An 18614-nucleotide genomic window follows, 5' to 3' on the forward strand; every position below is an offset into this window, starting at 1 on the left:
AGCAAGTATAGCAGAGAAAAACACAAATTATTTTAAGCAAAGCAAGAAAAGACCATAGCAACAAAAGTTATTTTTGAAGAGAGCCAACTGGAGAGAAAAACATATGTTAAGATATGTTAACCTGACACAAAGATAAGGTGGAATAAGACTCTAGTGCCATCTGAAAGCTGAAAAGAGCTGAATAATGAGAACTAGTGTCATGAACTTGGCTGTTTAACCGCCTTCGTATGAGAAAACACTTCAGAACTTTGAACTTAGGAAACTGCCTTTGTGTAAGAAAACACTTCAGAACTTTGAACTTAGGAAATTCCAACTTGTCTTGCACCAGGTTGCACGAGCTCCATAGAGCAGGAATCTATTTCAACAAGCGGCTTTAAAAACAAAAACAAAAACAAAATACTTTAATATTTTTCATTTCTATTAATGATACATTTAAAAAATGCAACAGTGCTAAAATCCATCAAAGAAAAATGCACTAAATGAATATTAAACTTACGCAGAAGTGGGTCCAGAAGCTGAGATACTCCCAGGAACTGAAATTAGAAGAGTTTTACATTTAAAATAGAATATATGAGGAATGAAAAGGGGAAAGGGAGGAAGGGATAAATTAGGAGTTTGGGATTAGCAGATACAAACTACTATATATAAAACAGATAAACAACAAGGTCCCACTGTATAGCACAGGGAACTATATTCAATATCTTGTAATAAACTATAGTGGAAAAGAATCTATGTGTATAACTGAATCACTTTGCTGTACACCAGAGACTAACACAACACTGTAAATCAACTATACTTCAATAAAAAAAATTCTTAAAGAATATATGAGGAATGAAACTGTCATTTTAATATGTAAGAGCCGTATTGTGGCTGATCAAAAACACTGGAATAAGTATCAGAAATCCAAAGTAACACAATTATATACGTACCATTCTCTATTATAACTTGGCAAGTATGAGTTTTACGTTGACTTAAGTGTTTAGCCATAAGATCTAAACCAGAAGAATCAGTTAGGAAATCACATTTAAGGCACACCAGAGTAATGCCCCTATGAAAAAAAGAAGACAGAAAGAAAAGGTTTTTATCTTTTATGAAAATCCATATACAAGTTCAATCATTATTTTTCCATGTAATAACTTGACTTGTTTTTTATGTGTCATGATCACCATTTGCAAATTTTGTTATATAAACCCGATATATATGAAATGGTATAACCATGTCTCTAGAAAATGGTATAGCCATGTCTAAATTATGCTAGCATTTAGTGCTCTATAAGCTTGTTCCCTCTGATGCCGGTGTCCAAAAGATATGAGTGAAGAGAACTAAAGCCCAGTCATGACTCCACTAACTTATATAACTTGTGCAAGGTACAATCTTTCCATGCCTTTGCCCACCTGCAAAGCAAGGCTACAATATTCATCCATTCAATACACATTTTCTGAGAACCTTCGTTACATACTCTGTACTACTAGGTCTTATGGATACAAGAGTGAACAAAAAAGGATACACTCTGTGAAGTCTACAATCTAATGTCCTATTTAATTGATGATGAAGTCAGAAAAGAAAGGAGGCCTTAAAAATAAATCATGCAGGGAGTTTCAAGATGGCGGAAGAGTAAGAAGTGGAGATCACCTTCCTCCCCACAAATACATCAGAAATACATCTACATGTGGAACAACTCCTACAGAACACCTACTGAACGCTGGCAGAAGACCTCAGACCTCCCAAAAGGCAAAAAACTCCCCACGTACCTGGGTAGGGCAAAAGAAAAAAGAAAAAACAGGGACAAAAGAATAAGGACTGGACCTGCACCAGTGGGAGGGAGCTGTGAAGGAGGAAAGGTGTCCACACACTAGAAGCCCCTTCGCGGGCGGAGACTGCGGGTGGCGGAGAGGGGAAGCTTCAGAGCCACGGAGGAGAGCGCAGCAACAGGGGTGCAGAGGGCAAAGCGGAGAGATTCCCGCACAGAGGATCGGTGCCGCACCAGCCCGAGAGGCTTGTCTGCTCACCCGCTGGGGCGGGCGGGGCTGGGAGCTGAGGCTCAGGCTTTGGTTGGAGCGCAGGGAGAGGACTGGGGTTGGCGGCGTGAACACAGCCTGAAGGGGGCTAGTGCACCACGGCTAGCTGGGAGGGAGTCCGGGAAAACGTCTGGATCTGTCTCTTTTTGAATTATGGTTTTCTCAGGGTATATGCCCAGTAGTGGGATTGCTGGATCGTATGTTAGTTCTATTTGTAGTTTTTTAAGGAGCCTTCATACTGTTCTCCATAGTGGCTGTATCAATTTACATTCCCACCAACAATTCAAGAGGGTTCCCTTTCAGAGCCCATATTCTTAAATGTGACATGACACCACCTCGCCACCTTAACCCAGGTTATCTTATTAAATCAGTGTTAACTACTGCAATAGTCTTAACCAGTCTATGTGCCTCATGTAGCTACAACTCACCTTGTATACCCCTCCAAATTGATCTTCTTTCAGTACCCTTGATTCTACACAAAACCGCAATGGCTTTCCCAACATCCTCAAATTAAAATTACGTCCAAATTCCCCAGCCTTTTTCAAGGATTCCACAATCTGCATCTCAGCTCAAAACCATTTCCCCAGACTCTGAACTTAATGCTATGTTATATGAACTTCATGCTCCATTCAAACTGTACTACTTGCCATTCATTGTGTATGTCTTCTGCTTTTTTCCTGTCTGCATTTTTATTCATGCTATTTCTTCCAACTAAAATGCCCCGTGCCTCTTCTTCTAAGTAGAAAACTTTCTTTCTTTTGAAATCAGTAACTCTCATTGCACTTATTACAAACCTCCTTGCATTAATTTCTGTAGTTATTTATGTTCACACCTTACTGTAAATGGTACATTCCTTGAAGGTTGGTACCAAGCCTTCTTCATCACTGTCATCTTTATAGGACTTGCTACACTGTGTTATACATAATAGATGTACAATAAACAGTTAAAAAATGAACACTGCATTTTAACAAAATATTAATTACAAAATTTATTTTGTAAAATTACAAGTATGAAACCTCCCATACACAGAAAATAACCAATTTTCTGTTTAAATTTGAGATCCACCCAAGGTAAGAAAAAAGCACCTCAGATCTTTAAAGTCATACAGTTAATTTAAGAATCAAGCACACAACTGTGTTTGACAATAGTGAGGTAAAAATCAAATTAAATTCTCATCTTTACAAATCTTTTTCATTACTATAAAAATTTTTAGTACAGGTTAATACCTAAATATAGTTTATTAGAATCTTCTAATGCCCTGAATTTAGTAATATTTTAAAAATAGCACTAATATATTTTAAAAATGGAATCAAACTTTCCTCTGCCTATGAGCTATTTGTCTATCGTCCACATACTCCACATATGTCACTTTCAATATTAATTTGCTCAACAAATATTTATGGAATGCCTATCATGTGCCAGGCACTATTCAATGCCCAGCAAATGTCTGGCATAGCTCAGTATCTGAACTACACACATTCTAGTGAGAAGATATAGACAATAAACAAGAGGGTGAAATACACAATATACAATACATTGAACAGTAAAAAGCTGCCATGAAGTAAAAACAAAGCAAGAAAGGGAAGAGAGGGAGTGCTGGGGGTGGGGCCTGGGGAAAGGATGCTACTTTATTATTATTATTTTTTATTTTTATTTTATTTTTTGCAGTACACGGGCCTCTCACTGTTGTGGCCTCTCCCGTTGCGGAGCACAGGCTCCAGACACACAGGCTCAGTGGCCATGGCTCACAGGCCTAGCCGCTCTGCGGCATGGGGGATCCTCCCAGACTGGGGCACGAACCCGAGTCCCCTGCATCGGCAGGTGGACTCTCAACCACTGCGCCACCAGGGAAGGCCGGATGCTACTATAAATGGGGCGGTCCAGGTAAGGCTCACTCATTGGAGGAGAGACCTAAAGGAGCTACCTAAAGGTAGCTACCATGGGAGCTAGCTACCCATACAGATATCTGGGGAAGAGGAAATGAGGCAAAAGGAATAATAAAATACAAAGGTCCTGAGACACAGCATTCCCTCTTCTACTTTTCCACTAACCCAAAGCATCAAAACAACTATTGGCTAAACTTAAGTCTATGTCTTAGCCTCCTGCTACAAAGATCTTGACACTGGTATTTCAAATAGCAATGAGAACACGAACAAAATAATTAAAGGAATATAGAGTGAAAAGGAATTAGAAGAATGTGAAAAAAATGGTTCTTAGTGGATTCTGAGCTAAGTGTGTGTGGTATAACCAAAATGAATTATCAATGCCTTTAGAAATGTTCACAATTCCTCTGAACAGTAAACAAGTTGTGTACTTTTATTTCAAAAATAAAAAAGCCCCAAGGATTATGAAGGCTATATACTGATCACAACCAAAGTAGTGTTAGTCACTTTACTAGGTATCTTAAAAGTCTTAAATTTTCAAATATTGCTGGAGAGCCTTATTTTTTTAATTTTATAATGCAAATTCATGAAAGTTTCACCTTAATGCCTGACATCACTGAAACAAGTTTAGCTAGAGAATACAGGCAATCCCCTCTTTGAGGTAAGGATATAAAGTACAGAACTCTATTATGTCTAGTAGCAATCACTTCATTTTCCAAACTAGGCACTCCAGCATCAGGTTAAAAAGCTACTATAATTTTTCAGTAGAGAGAATGAAAAAAGATCAAGTAGGGCTTCCCTGGTGGCGCAGTGGTTGAGAGTCCGCCTGCCGATGCAGGGGACACGGGTTCGTGCTCTGGTCCGGGAAGATCCCACAAGCTGCGGAGCGGCTGGGCCCATGAGCCATGGCCGCTGAGCCTGCGCATCCAGAGCCTGTGCTCCGCAACGGGAGAGGCCACAACAGTGAGAGGCCCGCGTACCGCAAAAAAAAAAAAAAAAAAAGATCGAGTAGTTACCTGAGAGTTCCAGAATGCTTCTTAAAAAGATAAAACCGTTTAGTTGGCTGGTTGCTATGAGAGCTGGAGAGACAAAAGACAAATGAGATTTTATTATACAATAAGTCATTAATTTTATGATCAGTTTTCAAGCCTATGCTTAGTTTTGAATAAAAGACCATGATTTAAATTATAAAACTCTATTAGCATCTCTGTTTAATTCAAGATTTTTATCTTACATTTCATTTTCCCTGTGTGTTTTCGAACAACATATTTCCCTGAGAATAATCTTAAATGATCATACCTCACCATTATAAAAAAAAAACCTTTAGAGTTAAAAATGCAAAGAGCATCAAGTTAAGTTTTTCAACTGTTAAGAGTTGAGAACAACTTAAAAGGTATTGGCTAATAATGTATTTTGCTATAATATAAATTGTTATGAATAATAATTATTACTTTCTAATCTTGATATACTTAGCCCAGGGGACCAATCTGAATGATCCTGGAAGTAAATGTTTCTTGGGCTAAATGACATTACTTACCATCAGTAAAATGAAACATTTAAAGAATCTTTTGCAATTACTAGGAGAGCTTTTAAAGAACGCGAATTAAAAACAGAGCTCATGAGTTAAAACAATACTTTCTCTCCGCACAGAACAGAAAACCACTAACCAAATTTTGCAGCCAATGCTAATAGCTTTTATACCCCCTTTTAAACTGATAAGGAAAGCTTTCCTGTATTAGAAAGTCAGGCAGAATTAGCTGGGATTAGTGTAGCACAGTATTACTCAAACTGTGGTCCATAGACCAGCAGCATCCGTATCACCTGGGAGCTTATTAGGAATACAAAGTCAGCTCCCACTCCAGACTTACTGAATTAATCTCTGGTGGTGGAGCCCAGAAATCATTTTCAACAAGTTTTTCAGATGATTCTTATGCAAGATAAAGTCTGAAAAGTACTAGCCCTAGCTTGCACTGACAGACCCAAACCAGACAACACATCAAGTCAATGGTTACCCTTAGACACACAGTAACTATCATCAGCATACCACGTATACATGGGAAAAGAATGGCTACCTATAATGCCAAGAAAAAATCCTCAGAATAGGTGCTATGGTGAATACAAAGAACTGCTCTCTCAAGTAGGTAAGACAGACACGTATTTAATATGAGGCAGAATAGCTGAGTAGTACAGAACTCAAAGAAACAACTGATTCCTACGAGTGGCTGTGGTGATCAGATACTTCACAGAAGGTAAAATGAAAGGGAAGGAGAAGGGCATTCCAAAGAATTAAGGAAAAGTCACTTTAGATATTGAATATGGGACAAACTATACATTGGGGAAGATTAATTAATCTGGGAGGCTTGACTTCTGTATGATTACAGAGTTGGTATGGGCTGAGAATAAAGATACTCAACCTCTGAGAAAAATGAAGCTTCTGTACATACAGAGCTTAATCCTATGACAAAAGTCCACACGGGTCGGAGTGAGGGTATCCAATTAACGGAGAGGTACTTGAGGCAACCAGGGAAGCAAGGCACCAATGAAGTAGGGGAAACAGAAGAGAGAGCTTCAAGGCCCTTAGAAGAGTAAAAGTGGAAGATTTCAGTTCTGTATGAGGCTAACGATGAGTAAGCAGTCAGTGTGTGTGATGACAATGCAGTGCAGGGTTGGGGCTAACTGGAAATTAGAAAAAGGCTATGAAGGAAGCCTGGAGCCAATTGGGAATATTTTGGGATAGAATGGGGTTAGAGGTCCTACAGGACAGTTGAGGAGCCTATGGAAAATGGGAAAGGAGAGGACAGAATGATCCATGGGTTTAAGAAACACCAAAGATAACTTCCAATTTAATCTCTTGGAAATTAGGGGCAGAATTAAAGCCCCACTGGGGCAGCCATGTGTTAGGCACAGAATAAGAGACCAGCATTCTCCCCAGCAGTATACTGAGAGAAAGGTTGGCTGTGGTCTGGTTTGGAACAACTGAGGTATGGGTGCAGAACCACTGCAGTAGTTGTGAGGCAGAGTGGTAAATTACAGAAGATGGACTTTCAGGAAGCCATGATGAATGGTGGCAGATCAAGAGAACTCCATAGGCTTCAGAAACTTAAAGTCTATTATTTCCAGGTGATGCTCCACATTTATGGAAATAATGCGTGGAGACAGACTGAGCTTAAAGGGTATTGGGGTGATAAGAGTTTGGATCCTAGACAGACAAAAATGTTTGACTTATTTGTGTCCTGTATAAATGCCAGTGAGTTAAAGGTGAAAATATCTATCAAATAGTTAGAGATGAAGAGTTGGATCTCAGGAAAACTCAGCACTGAAATTGGAGGATTTACAGTTGAAAGGTAAAAGATAAAACTCTGAGAGTGGTTGAAGTACCAAGAAAAGAAACGTAAAGAGGCAAGAAGAGCTGAAGAAAGAAAAGGTAATGAAATAGAGGAGTAGCAAACAAGAAAAAAATGGTGGTAATAGTTTAAGAGAAGTTGAGAAGAGTTTCAAAAGTGAGTGATCAAAAGTATCAAATACTCTAAAGAAGTCATGGAGGAGTAAGAATGAAAAGCAGTGAGTACACTGAGTGATTAGGACATGACTGATAACCTTCAAAGGGGCAGCTTGAACTGATAGATGGGGGTGATACTCAAATTACAAAGGGTAAAGAAACGACAAACAAGATAGTAAAGAATACTCTTTACAAATGTTGACAGTAAAAGGAAGATAAGAAAATATGCAAAGTAAAGGCAAATCTCCCTCATCCTAAAAAAAAAGAATACCTGAAAATATTTGCAGGCAGAAGGAATGTGGTAGAGAGAAAAATGAAATGAAGGTGCATAAGATTATGGAGGAAATGGAGGAGATGAGGGGCAGGATTAACTTTGAAAAAGAGGACATATCTTTTTCTGAGATTAATGTTTGGATGAAGGAAAACAAAAACGAGGTAGAAAGAGGTTAACCTTGGGAAAAATGAAAAGGATGACCTCTGAGTAATTAGTAGGCAAGGTTAACAACTGAGAGACTAGAATAAAATCTTGAAGGTACTGAAAAGGATTTAAACATGTTGTAGACAAAAACAAAGAGGTATTTTTTAAAAGACAGGACCACATTAAGGTTAAAGATCAGAAATTCAGAGCTGACTGAATCAAGCACAGTTTGGTGGTCTAGAATTGAGCATAGAAAAAGATCAAAAAGGATAAGAGAGTCAAGGATAGCAAGGTTAAGCATGATTGAAGATGTAAAGGATTCTAGAACAAAAAACAAAGCAACATTCAAAACAGATGAACTTGAGGGTGAAGTTGACTATACAATTGGATTGGTGATGCTGGACTGGAAAGAGGGGTCAAGACTGAAAGTCCTGGGGTAATGAGATTTCAAAACGAATGAATATTGTATATGATGAGGTAAAATTGGATGGTGGTAAAGAAGCGGGTACAACACCTCAGAGGTGGATGTGAAGTGCTGGCATTAAAGAAGTCAAGGCAACATGATGACAGGCTGATCATCAAGGGGAAACAAAAAAACTGAGAGCTAAGTTCTGAAGGCATTAAAAAATGTGGGCAAATCCTTGAAAGTGGTAGTTAACTATGACCATAAAGTAACGTAGAGGTCTTGTTATGATTTGCAAGAGAACCACTTTTATTGGTTATACCTTATTTTTGACTGAAAATAAATGGAACTACCTCAATCTGAATAATCAACTTATTTATATCTGAATAATTTTTGTCTATTAAAAAAAATCTATCCCGAAGGCATAAAGTACCAATGAGGTTCAAATGAAAGTAATGAGGGCTCTGAAGTCTTTCTCTAGCAATAGAGTACATGGTAGGTGCTCAAATAATGTAAATAGAATTGATATATGAAAAGAAATTCCAACAGTAGCGTCATGACCGGAATATCCCTGTACTCTCTCATTTCACATTCATCAAATGAATGCAAAGATAGATGGCTTGAAAGACAAATGGACAGACAGACGGATGAGAGAGAGAGAGAGAGTGCGAGAGAGTGAGCATGTGAGCACCGATGATGTTCCTAGCGTCTTTGACAAAGCTGAAGTCTCTAAAAGTTGACTGCTTTGAAGTGGATAACACTCACGTGGTTCCATGTATTTATTTGATAAATATTTTGGAAAAATTTTAAATTTTATGGACCACTTTCTGAAAGACTTTGAAAAATAGTTTCCCTAACAAACCTATTCTAATTTCATTAGTCTAACTGTTCTTAAAATTTTTGTTCCACTAATTTCATGAGTTATTATGCTGGAAAACAGTATTGGGTAATATCCTAGAAGTTCCCTGTTGCTAGATCTTTTTAAATCCTTGATGTGACAAACTGGCTTTGTTTTCAAAAACCAAATATCTAAATATTAAAAACGCATGAGAAATATTTTTTAAAAATAAAACAAACAAATAAAAAAAAAACCCAAACCAAATATCTTGAATGGCAGTTTTGACTGGCAGTGTACATGTTTAACTCACCTCACCATATGATTTATAAAGGCTTTGTTACAGTTTGTTTTGTATCTGCAAAAATTACAGTGGATATATATTGAAAAGTGGCTTGCAAAATCTTTTATTTTGGAACGACACTCAATGCACTTGTGAACTCCCCGAAGACACCTTATGGAGACAGGAAAAAATATATTGTAAAACAAAATAATATGGTAAAGTCTTATTAATGTTTTATTAATTGAAGCCAAGGTGTTTAAATTAAACCTTTAAATAGAGACTTATAATTTGAAAATCTGCTTGGAAACAACAAGCTAGAATAAGTAAAAAAAGTCTAATACCAGTTAATGTTTCCTTGGAATAAAAAGGATCACGTTAACAATTCAACTATCACAAGATATAAGCATAAAATATAAGATTAGTGTAAAAGATGACAATTATACAATAAACTCAGTAATTCAAGTTCTGTTCAGCAGTTGTAGAAAGTACCTTTTTATTATCTTCTTGGCCTACATGCCAGATAAGTGATTATCATGTAAATGTGCATACCTAGTGATATGCTAAGCTATATTAAAATAACCTTTAATATTTACTATTAAATTAGGATTGTATATCAGGAATAAAAGAGATTACCTTAAGTTCTTCAAAACTATGCCGATTTTATTCTTCTTGTTGCACTCTTTCTTTTGCTTGTGATAGGTTTTTGCTTTATATTCAAATACATCTCCACCTTGACTACTTGCAGTGGACGTAGTTGCATAAGACTTTCTTGTCTTATATTTACTTTCATAAGGTTTTGTAGGATCTTCAGCAGTTTCACTTGTAGACTTTGAAGGTGAGACCTGAAGAGAAGAAGTGCTTGGAGTATCCTTGGAAGATGTAGTTGATAGACTTGAACGAACAGGTCCAACTGAAGCTCGAATAGTAACCTATAAAAATGAAGGCAATATATATTTTTAGAAAATTAAGCATCACATTAATATTAAAAAGATCAAACATTATGCAGGCCATAATTGGTTTTTGACAAGGATGCCAAAACAATTCAGTGAGGGAAACAATAGTATTATCAACAAATGGTGCTGGGACAACTGGATATCTACATGCAAAAGAATGAATTTGGACCCCTACCTCATACTAAATACAAAAATTAACTCAAAATGTATCAAAGACCAGACTGTAAGAGCTCAAACTATAAAACTCTTAGAAGAAAACATAGGAGTAAATCTTCATGACCTTGGGTTAGGCAATGATTTCTTAAATATGATACTGAAAGCACAAGCAACCAAAGAAGAATAGATAAATGGACTTGGTAAAAATTAAGACTTTTGTGCTTTGAAGGACACTATTAAGAAAGATAAAAGATAACCACAGAATGAGAGAAAATATTTGCAAATCATATCTCTAATAAGGGACTTGTATACAGAATATATAAAGAACTCTTACAACTCAATAAAAAGACAAATAACCCAATTAACAAATGGGCAAATGATCTGAATAGACATTTCTTCAAAGAAGATATACACATGAAATAAGCACATGAAAAGATGCTCAACATCATTAGTCATTAAGGAAATGTAAATCAAAACTCCAGTAATGTATCACCTCAGACCAACTAAATGACTATAATGAAAAAGACAGGTAGCAGCACGTGTTAACAGGATGTGGAGAAACTGCAGCCCTCATATATTGCTGGTGGGAATGTACAGTGGTGCAGTAGCTTTGGAAAACAGTTTGGCAGTTCTTCAAAATGTTAAACATAAGAGTTATTATATAATCCTAGGTGTTCCACTCCTAGCAATTCCACTCAAGAGAAATGTACACACAAAAACTTGTACATGGGCTTCCCTGGTGGTGCAGTGGTTAAGAATCTGCCTGCCAATGCAGGGGACATGGGTTCAAGCCCCGGTCCGGGAAGATCCCACATGGCACAGAGCAACTAAGCCCGTGCATCACAACTACTGAGCCTGCACTCTAGAGCCCGCGAGCCACAACTACTGAAGCCCGCATGCCTAGAGCCTGTGCTCCACAACAAGAGAAGCCACCGCAATGAGAAGCCCGCGCACCGCAACGAAGAGTAGCACCCGTTCACCACAACTGAAAGCCCGCGCACAGCAACAAATACCCAACAGAGCCAAAAATAAATAAATAAAAATAAATAAAAATTTTAAAAAAAGAAAAACTTGTACATGAATTTTCATGAGAGCATTATTCATTACAGCCAAAAAGTGGAAACAACCCAAATGCTCATCAACTTATGAGTGAATAAATAAAATATGGTATATCCATACAATGGAATAATATTCAGCCATAAAAAAGAATAAAGTACTGATACCCAAGTACTAATACAGCCTTAAAAAGGAACAAAGTACTGATACAAGCTACAATATGGATGAACCTCAGAAACATTATGCTAAGTGAAAGAAACCAGTCATAAAAGACCACATATTGTATGATTCCATTTGTATGAAATGTCCAGAAGAGGAAAACCCACAGGGATGGAAAACAGATTAAAGTTTGCCTGTTGCTGGTGGAGGGGAAATTGGGAGGGACTACTAATGGTTATGGGGTCTCTTTAGGGGGTGATAAAATGTTCTAAAATAGATTGTAGTGATGTTTTCACAACTCTGTGAATATGCTAAAAATGCTAAAAACCCCTGAATTGTATACTTTAAATGGGTGAATCGTATGGTATATGAATTACATGTCAATAAAGCTGTTACCAAAAAAAAAATCACTGCAATACAAAAAGTTAAACATCAGGGTATAAACTACAATCAGGTAAGTCTCGCATTTATTCTAAATGGTCATACCAATTAAATGAAATTTACCCTCAGTATTTATTTACTGTTGTAATACTAGTTTTGTATTGATAGCATTTATATGTTAACACAGATAGTAATGGGTCAGAAGAGCACATTCCATGGCTATTTTATGCTCTGATATAACTAAATAGCTTTGGTAAATATAGAGGTCAAAATTTAAATCTCAAATCCTGAAATAACTCTTTGGTAACTATAAGACAGATCTCCAGAATCACTGTTAACACCTGAAACTTATATAATATTGTACATCAACTATACCTCAATTAAAAACAATAATGCACCCCCCCAAAAAAACCAGATCTCCAGTAAATGTGACCTCTCTCTGGGGGTTCTTTGGGCAAAGGTTACTGCGGAGGTTACATCAATTCATCATACAGCATGGAGAATTTAATAATATTCAGAATTTTCTTAGAGCGAACTAATATAAAATTTCTAATTTAATATTCAGAAAAAGAAATGTTTGATTATACCCATTGGTTGATAATGAAAAACAGTCACCTATATATTTGGTATCATACAAAAAGCACTGAACTAGGAGTCAAAAGACCTGAGGTTAAATTTCAGTACTACCTCTTCCTAGCCATGTGACCTTGAGTAAGTAACTTATCCTCTCTAAGCCTCATCTGTAATATGGGAATAATACCTGCCTTCTCTACCTCACTGGTTTGCTACAGGGATTAAATAACAGAATGTATGAAAAAGCAAATGGAAAGCTTAATTCTGAAGTGCTAACAAGACATTTAGTCTCATTTATTAATAATATCATAATTATAGTATATAATTATTACCATTATTATTAATAAGGGAAGATACGAGAGAGGATTGCACTGCTTATGTTAGTATTCTGCGTGTCTTGTTCCAGCATGGAATGAATGGACTACAGGGAAGGATACTGGATAGCTTCTCTCCCTCTAGAGCTTCAGAGCATTGCTTTACATTATTTTAATGAACTCAAATAGCAGACATACTCACATCAAAGTTTAGTACTCAAATATAAGTACTAAATGTTTGGGAATTATTTCACTTTGGATTGTGCATCCCTCTACTGGAGCAAATAGTCAAAAGCTGACTTTACATAGAAGAAGTCAAAGAAAACAGATGTACATAAGGCAGAGGGAAAATGAAATTTGTCGTCAGATGTGTGTTTGCTCACTTAACAGTGCAATGCTAATTAAGAGAATTTGCTTCTCTAAGAGTTGACTCAGTAATACCAACTTCAACAAACTACGGCATTCAAGGCATTATGACAGATGTTGGAGACACAAAGATAAACATGATTTCTCACCAGCTGAAGCAGACATGTACGCTGCCAACTGGAAAAGCTCAAAAACAGACTATAGAATATTTTTTTAAAGTATTTTTTAAAATTAATTAATTAATTAATTATTTTGCTGCGTTGGGTCTTTGCTGCTGTGCAGGCTTTCTCTAGTTGCGGCAAGCGGGGGCTACTCTTCATTGCGGTGAGTGGGCTTCTCATTGCGGTGGCTTCTCTTGTTGTGGAGCACGGGCTCTTAGGTGTGTGGGCTTCAGTAATTGTGGCTCACGGGCTCTAGAGCGTGGGGTCAGTAGCTGTGGCGCATAGGCTTAGCTGCTCCGCGCATGTGGGATCTTCCCGGACCGGGGCTTGAACCCGTGTCCCCTGCATTGGCAGGCAGATTCTTAACCACTGCGTCACCAGGGAAGTCCCCAGACTATAGAATATTGGAACAACACAATAACTCAGTCTACAGTTAATATAGTTGCACTCACTGCAAAGGAATATGCTCCAATATAGCACATTTCAATCAACTCAAAAAACAATGGATAGGGCTTCTGCCTGCCAATGCAGGGGACACGGGTTCGAGCCCTGGTCCGGGAAGATCCCACATGCCGCGGAGCAACTGGGCCCGTGAGCCACAGCTACTGAGCCTGAGCGTCTGGAGCCTGTGCTCCGCAACAGGAGAGGCTCCGACAGTGAGAGGCCCGCGCACCGCGATGAAGAGTGGCCCCTGCTCACTGCAACTAGAGAAAGCCCTCACACAGAAATGAAGACCCAACACAGCCAAATAAATAAATTAATTAATTAATTTAAAAAAAACAATGGATAAAAAATTTTCTTTCCAAGCATAAGAATGATAAAACCTAAAATTAAAATTTTAATGACAACCAGAAGTCAATTTTTAATATTATATTGAATAGATTAAAACAGGCAGGGGTTTATTTCTATTATCATACAATGTTAAAACACAACATATTTAAAACTCACTTTTGTACCAGGAGGCAATCCTTCTAGCTCTTTAGGCTTTATAAATGTCCGATGCTGGGTCCTGTGATCCAGTTTCTCTTTGTAGGTCAAAAACTGTAGTCTGCATTTTGTACAACGATGAACTCCTTTCTTCTGTTTACAATAAATATTAGAAATAATATTAGAAAATAATTTCTGCCACCACAAATCCCGAGGCCTGAAATTGCTCTTAATAGCTAAAGAATTTTAAAACCAGAATTTTACCACATCCTATCATAAATAATTCCAAAATATTTCATTTTTTACAAGTACTTCTTGCATTAGTATTTGAGTTTCAAAAGTATTTGTTATCATACAGGCAATCAATATGATAATTATATCAATTAGATTACAATGGGACAAGTCCTATACTATTTGTAGTGTGAGTTTACTTAATTATTAATTTGAAGTATAAACTATTCAAACATATGATATCATGAAAATGAGCTATATTATACTTTTATTCTTGGAAAGATCAAATAATTTTTGTTATTTCCATTTGTTTCACAAGTTGGTAACATATATTGAACTTTCTAAAACCAAACAAATTTAACCAGACACTCCCAAGAAACTTATGTTATAGAAATGGTTGTATATGTCAGTGTTTGTCCAACAGAACTTTAAACAGTGATGATAATGTGCTATACTGCACTGTCTGATATGGTATCCACTGCCACATGTGGTTACTGAGTGCTTGAAATGTGGCAAGTGCAACAGAGAAATCGATTTTAAAATTTCATTTAATTTTAATTTTAAATTAATTTAAATTTGAATAGACGCATGTGGCTAGTGACTGATATTGGACGGCATGGTTACAGAAGCATAAATCAGAACAACTGATCTGAATTTACTATTTGAGAACCCCTTGACTATGTTCCTTCTGAAACCTGGTCATATTATTACTTTACCAATAGGAAACAGGACCGAAGAGAGATGTAAGGCACTTGGCTCATAGCTAGTTAGTGTTCTTTCTACTACATACTAGCAACTGCAGTTTTTTTGTATATGCTGTCATCAATTAAAATATGTATTGTACATTCATCGGTAAATTTGGAACAACGTACAAATATAAAAATGTTTTCTCTAAAGCTGTATCTCCACAGGTTCATCACTATTTGCATTTAAAACACAAATAAACATTTAGGAAAAATCAAATGAGGTAACATACATTAAAGTACCTAGCCATTACTGGTGCACAGCAGGCATTTGATAAATAAAAATTCCTTACAAAGTTCAAAGCAATAGGTAAATATAATGTACTTGTATTACTATTTTAGTTTCATCTTAAGAAGTATGGTTAATTGGATCATATCATAGGTACAGCCAACATAAACAGATTCACCTATATGTACTCAAGAGAGGGGAAAGAGGGGGGAAAAAAAACTCAGTCAAGAAGCTGATAGCAAGGTAACATGACAGAAAGTTCCCCAGATATAGGTCCCAGAAATCTTTTCTCTACCTGTACCTATATCTCATCCAGTTTCATGACTTTAAATAGTATTCATCCAACTGCCTACTCAACATCATTACTTGATATCTAACATGCACTTCAAATCAACATGGACAAAATTAAACTCTAGATTTTCCCCCATCCACCCTTAAAAAAAATCTGTTCCTTCCATAGTCTTCCCAATATCTCAATATATGGGAACATCATTCTTGCAGCTGCTCAGGATGAAGGAATTTGGTCACTCTTAACTCTTTCTCTCACACCCCACTGATAAAACCTTTCAGCTCTACCTTCAAAAGCATAATCTTTCCACTTGTCATCACCTCCGACCACTGCCACCAGATGAGTCCAAGTCACTCACCCGCACTCTCTCACAATAGCCTCCTACCTTCTTGTTTCCACTCTTTCCTCCCAACAGTCTATTCTCTCCATAGCAGCCAGAATAATCTCTCACATGCCTAAACACTCCAATGGCTTCCCATAACCCTCCAAAATCCTGACTCTGGCTTACAAGGCCATATACTATCTTCCCCGCATTCTGTTGCTACAACCTCATCTCCTACTACTCTTTCTCCCACTTGTATACCATGCTCCAGGCACACTGGCCTCCTTGTTGCTTCTTGAACATCTAGATATATGCTCACCTCACTGCCTACTTACTGTTCCCTCTGCCTGGAACATTCACTCCCAGATAGCCACATGGCTTAATCCCTTATTTCCTCTGGAGAGACTTCTTTGACCACCCCACATAAAAAAACAGAAGCTACTCTTTCACCTCCTAAGCCCTGGCATTCCCTATCCTCATGTATTTCCTCCCTATGGTACTTATTACCAGCTGGCATACAGATACATTCAGACATAATACATATTCTCATTCTCTCTCCCACCTGCCACTATAATGCAAATTCCAGAGAGCACAAACTTTGTTTTGCTCACTTCTGTAAAACAGTCCCTGGCATATATTAAACAGTAAATAAGTATCTGTTTAATAACCAGTAAGGCAGGCAGCAAGAGACTGACAGAGAGTGCACATGAGAAGCAAGCACAATTAAACTAGTTCAAAATGTCTGCCATTCCATTCAATGAGCATTTGTCCAGAGCCCTGAGATGGGGACATTAACCTACTATTCCCTTAGATGGACTCAAGTCTTTCATATCTCTCTTATGCATGTATACCTGTGATGTGCTGAGAATAATACAGTACGTTTTTAAAATAACATGATGTTCAACCAAAAAAATGGTGACCTATTCCAAGGATAGAGACAAAAATTGTGTTGAACTCTTTGACAAGGATACTATATCTTTTGGGCGATTTGAAGGTTTTCAAGGCTAATTCTGACTCTCTGTAATATCTGCCTTTAGACCTAATGTCAGTGAAGAATGACTCTGAGGTAAAAGCTTGGGCCCTAGGTCAATTTTTGGCTCTGCCAACTATCAGCGAATGTGACACTCGGCAAGGTAACTTACTTTCTATAAAGCTTTGTTTCCTTATCTATGAAATGGAAATGATCGCATACCTGCTTTGTAGAGTGGTTGTAAGGATCAGACAAGATAATGCAAGTAAAAGCACTAGTGGCTGTCGTACAGCAAGTGATTAGTATATGTTAACTGCTTGTTATTACTATAAAGATCTAATGAGGCTATTTAACACATCTGAAATCCTTCATCCTTTCTTAAAAGTTGTACAAACTGTCCTATTAGCTCTGAAATCACTCAATACATAATAATCTATTCTTTTAAGGAAAAGGTTACAACCAAAGTCTTTAAAAAGAATAAAATGAGCCACAGACTCAACAATTCTTATGGTCTAAAATTGCCCTAATATCATCTCAATTACAAGCTTATAATCTTGCTCAGCTATGGTTTTTGAGTATTTTGTGAACAATTATATTCAAACTGAGAGTCTTCCTCTATTGATTGCTGACTGCCTACCTCTTAGGTACTCCAAACTTACAAAAAAACTGGGCACCCATGGTGTGTCAGTAGTCCCAAGACTACTCTCCGGTTTGATGATTCAATAGAAGGACTTATAGGGCTTAAAAGCTGTTATACTCACAGCTCTGATTTATTACAGTGACAGGATACAGAACAGGATTAATAAAGGAAAAAAGTGCATTGGGTGAAGTCTGGAGGATACTGGCACCAGTTTCCAAGTGCCCTCTCCCAGTGGAGTTGCATAGGACATGCTCATCAATCCCCCAGCAACTAACTGCAGCAACAGGTATGAAGTTTTTTGGTTTTGTTTTGTGTTGTTTTATTTGGTTTTCCAGGGAAGCTCTCTTTGAGTCTTAGAGCCCAGGTTTTTCATGGGGTTCAGTCACCAAACCTTCAGACTCCAGAAGAAAAGCAGGCATTCACCATAAACATATTTTTGCACAAGACCTAGAAAAGCTGGTACCACATGGCTCAAGGTTCCAGGCGTGTAAAACACTCATCAATTAATAACAAAGGCTCAGTTTCCAGAGTTAGCCAAGGGCTAGTTATGCAAGTAGACTCTTCTGAAAACGTGCATATTTGAGCAACTCAGACCTGCTGGGTTAACTAACGCTTTCCTATATATGTGGCAAGTTAAGACATACAACTCACGGTATGAAGAGTGACTACAGATCAGGTTAAACCATTTAGGAGACACAGTCCACATAGCAAGCCCATCCATCTCTTTCTTACCTTTCTAAGCATCTATTACTCCCTCCACATCTACACCTCACTCTGGAGCTTAGTAAAGCACAAGAGAAAGAAT

The 18614-nt window shown here is 37.4% G+C and overlaps 1 protein-coding gene across 1 annotated transcript in view; it reads right to left on the minus strand.

The window, feature by feature from the left end:
- Positions 1–492: 492 nt before the first annotated feature.
- Positions 493–18614, minus strand: part of ZNF280C (zinc finger protein 280C) — a gene marked incomplete at its 3' end in the record, with an annotated part of 43595 nt that continues 25473 nt past the window's right edge. The window contains exons 13-18 of the mRNA XM_082681465.1: positions 14407–14538; positions 9973–10268; positions 9370–9510; positions 4918–4980; positions 930–1048; positions 493–533 (exon numbers count right to left, since the gene is read on the minus strand). Of these exons, the coding sequence (XP_082537591.1) occupies positions 493–533; positions 930–1048; positions 4918–4980; positions 9370–9510; positions 9973–10268; positions 14407–14538 (792 nt within the window). The remainder of the gene's footprint in view (positions 534–929; positions 1049–4917; positions 4981–9369; positions 9511–9972; positions 10269–14406; positions 14539–18614) is intronic.

This window comes from Grampus griseus, assembly GCF_964374135.1.
Source record: "Grampus griseus genome assembly, chromosome: X".
Classification (NCBI taxonomy): domain Eukaryota; kingdom Metazoa; phylum Chordata; class Mammalia; order Artiodactyla; family Delphinidae; genus Grampus; species Grampus griseus.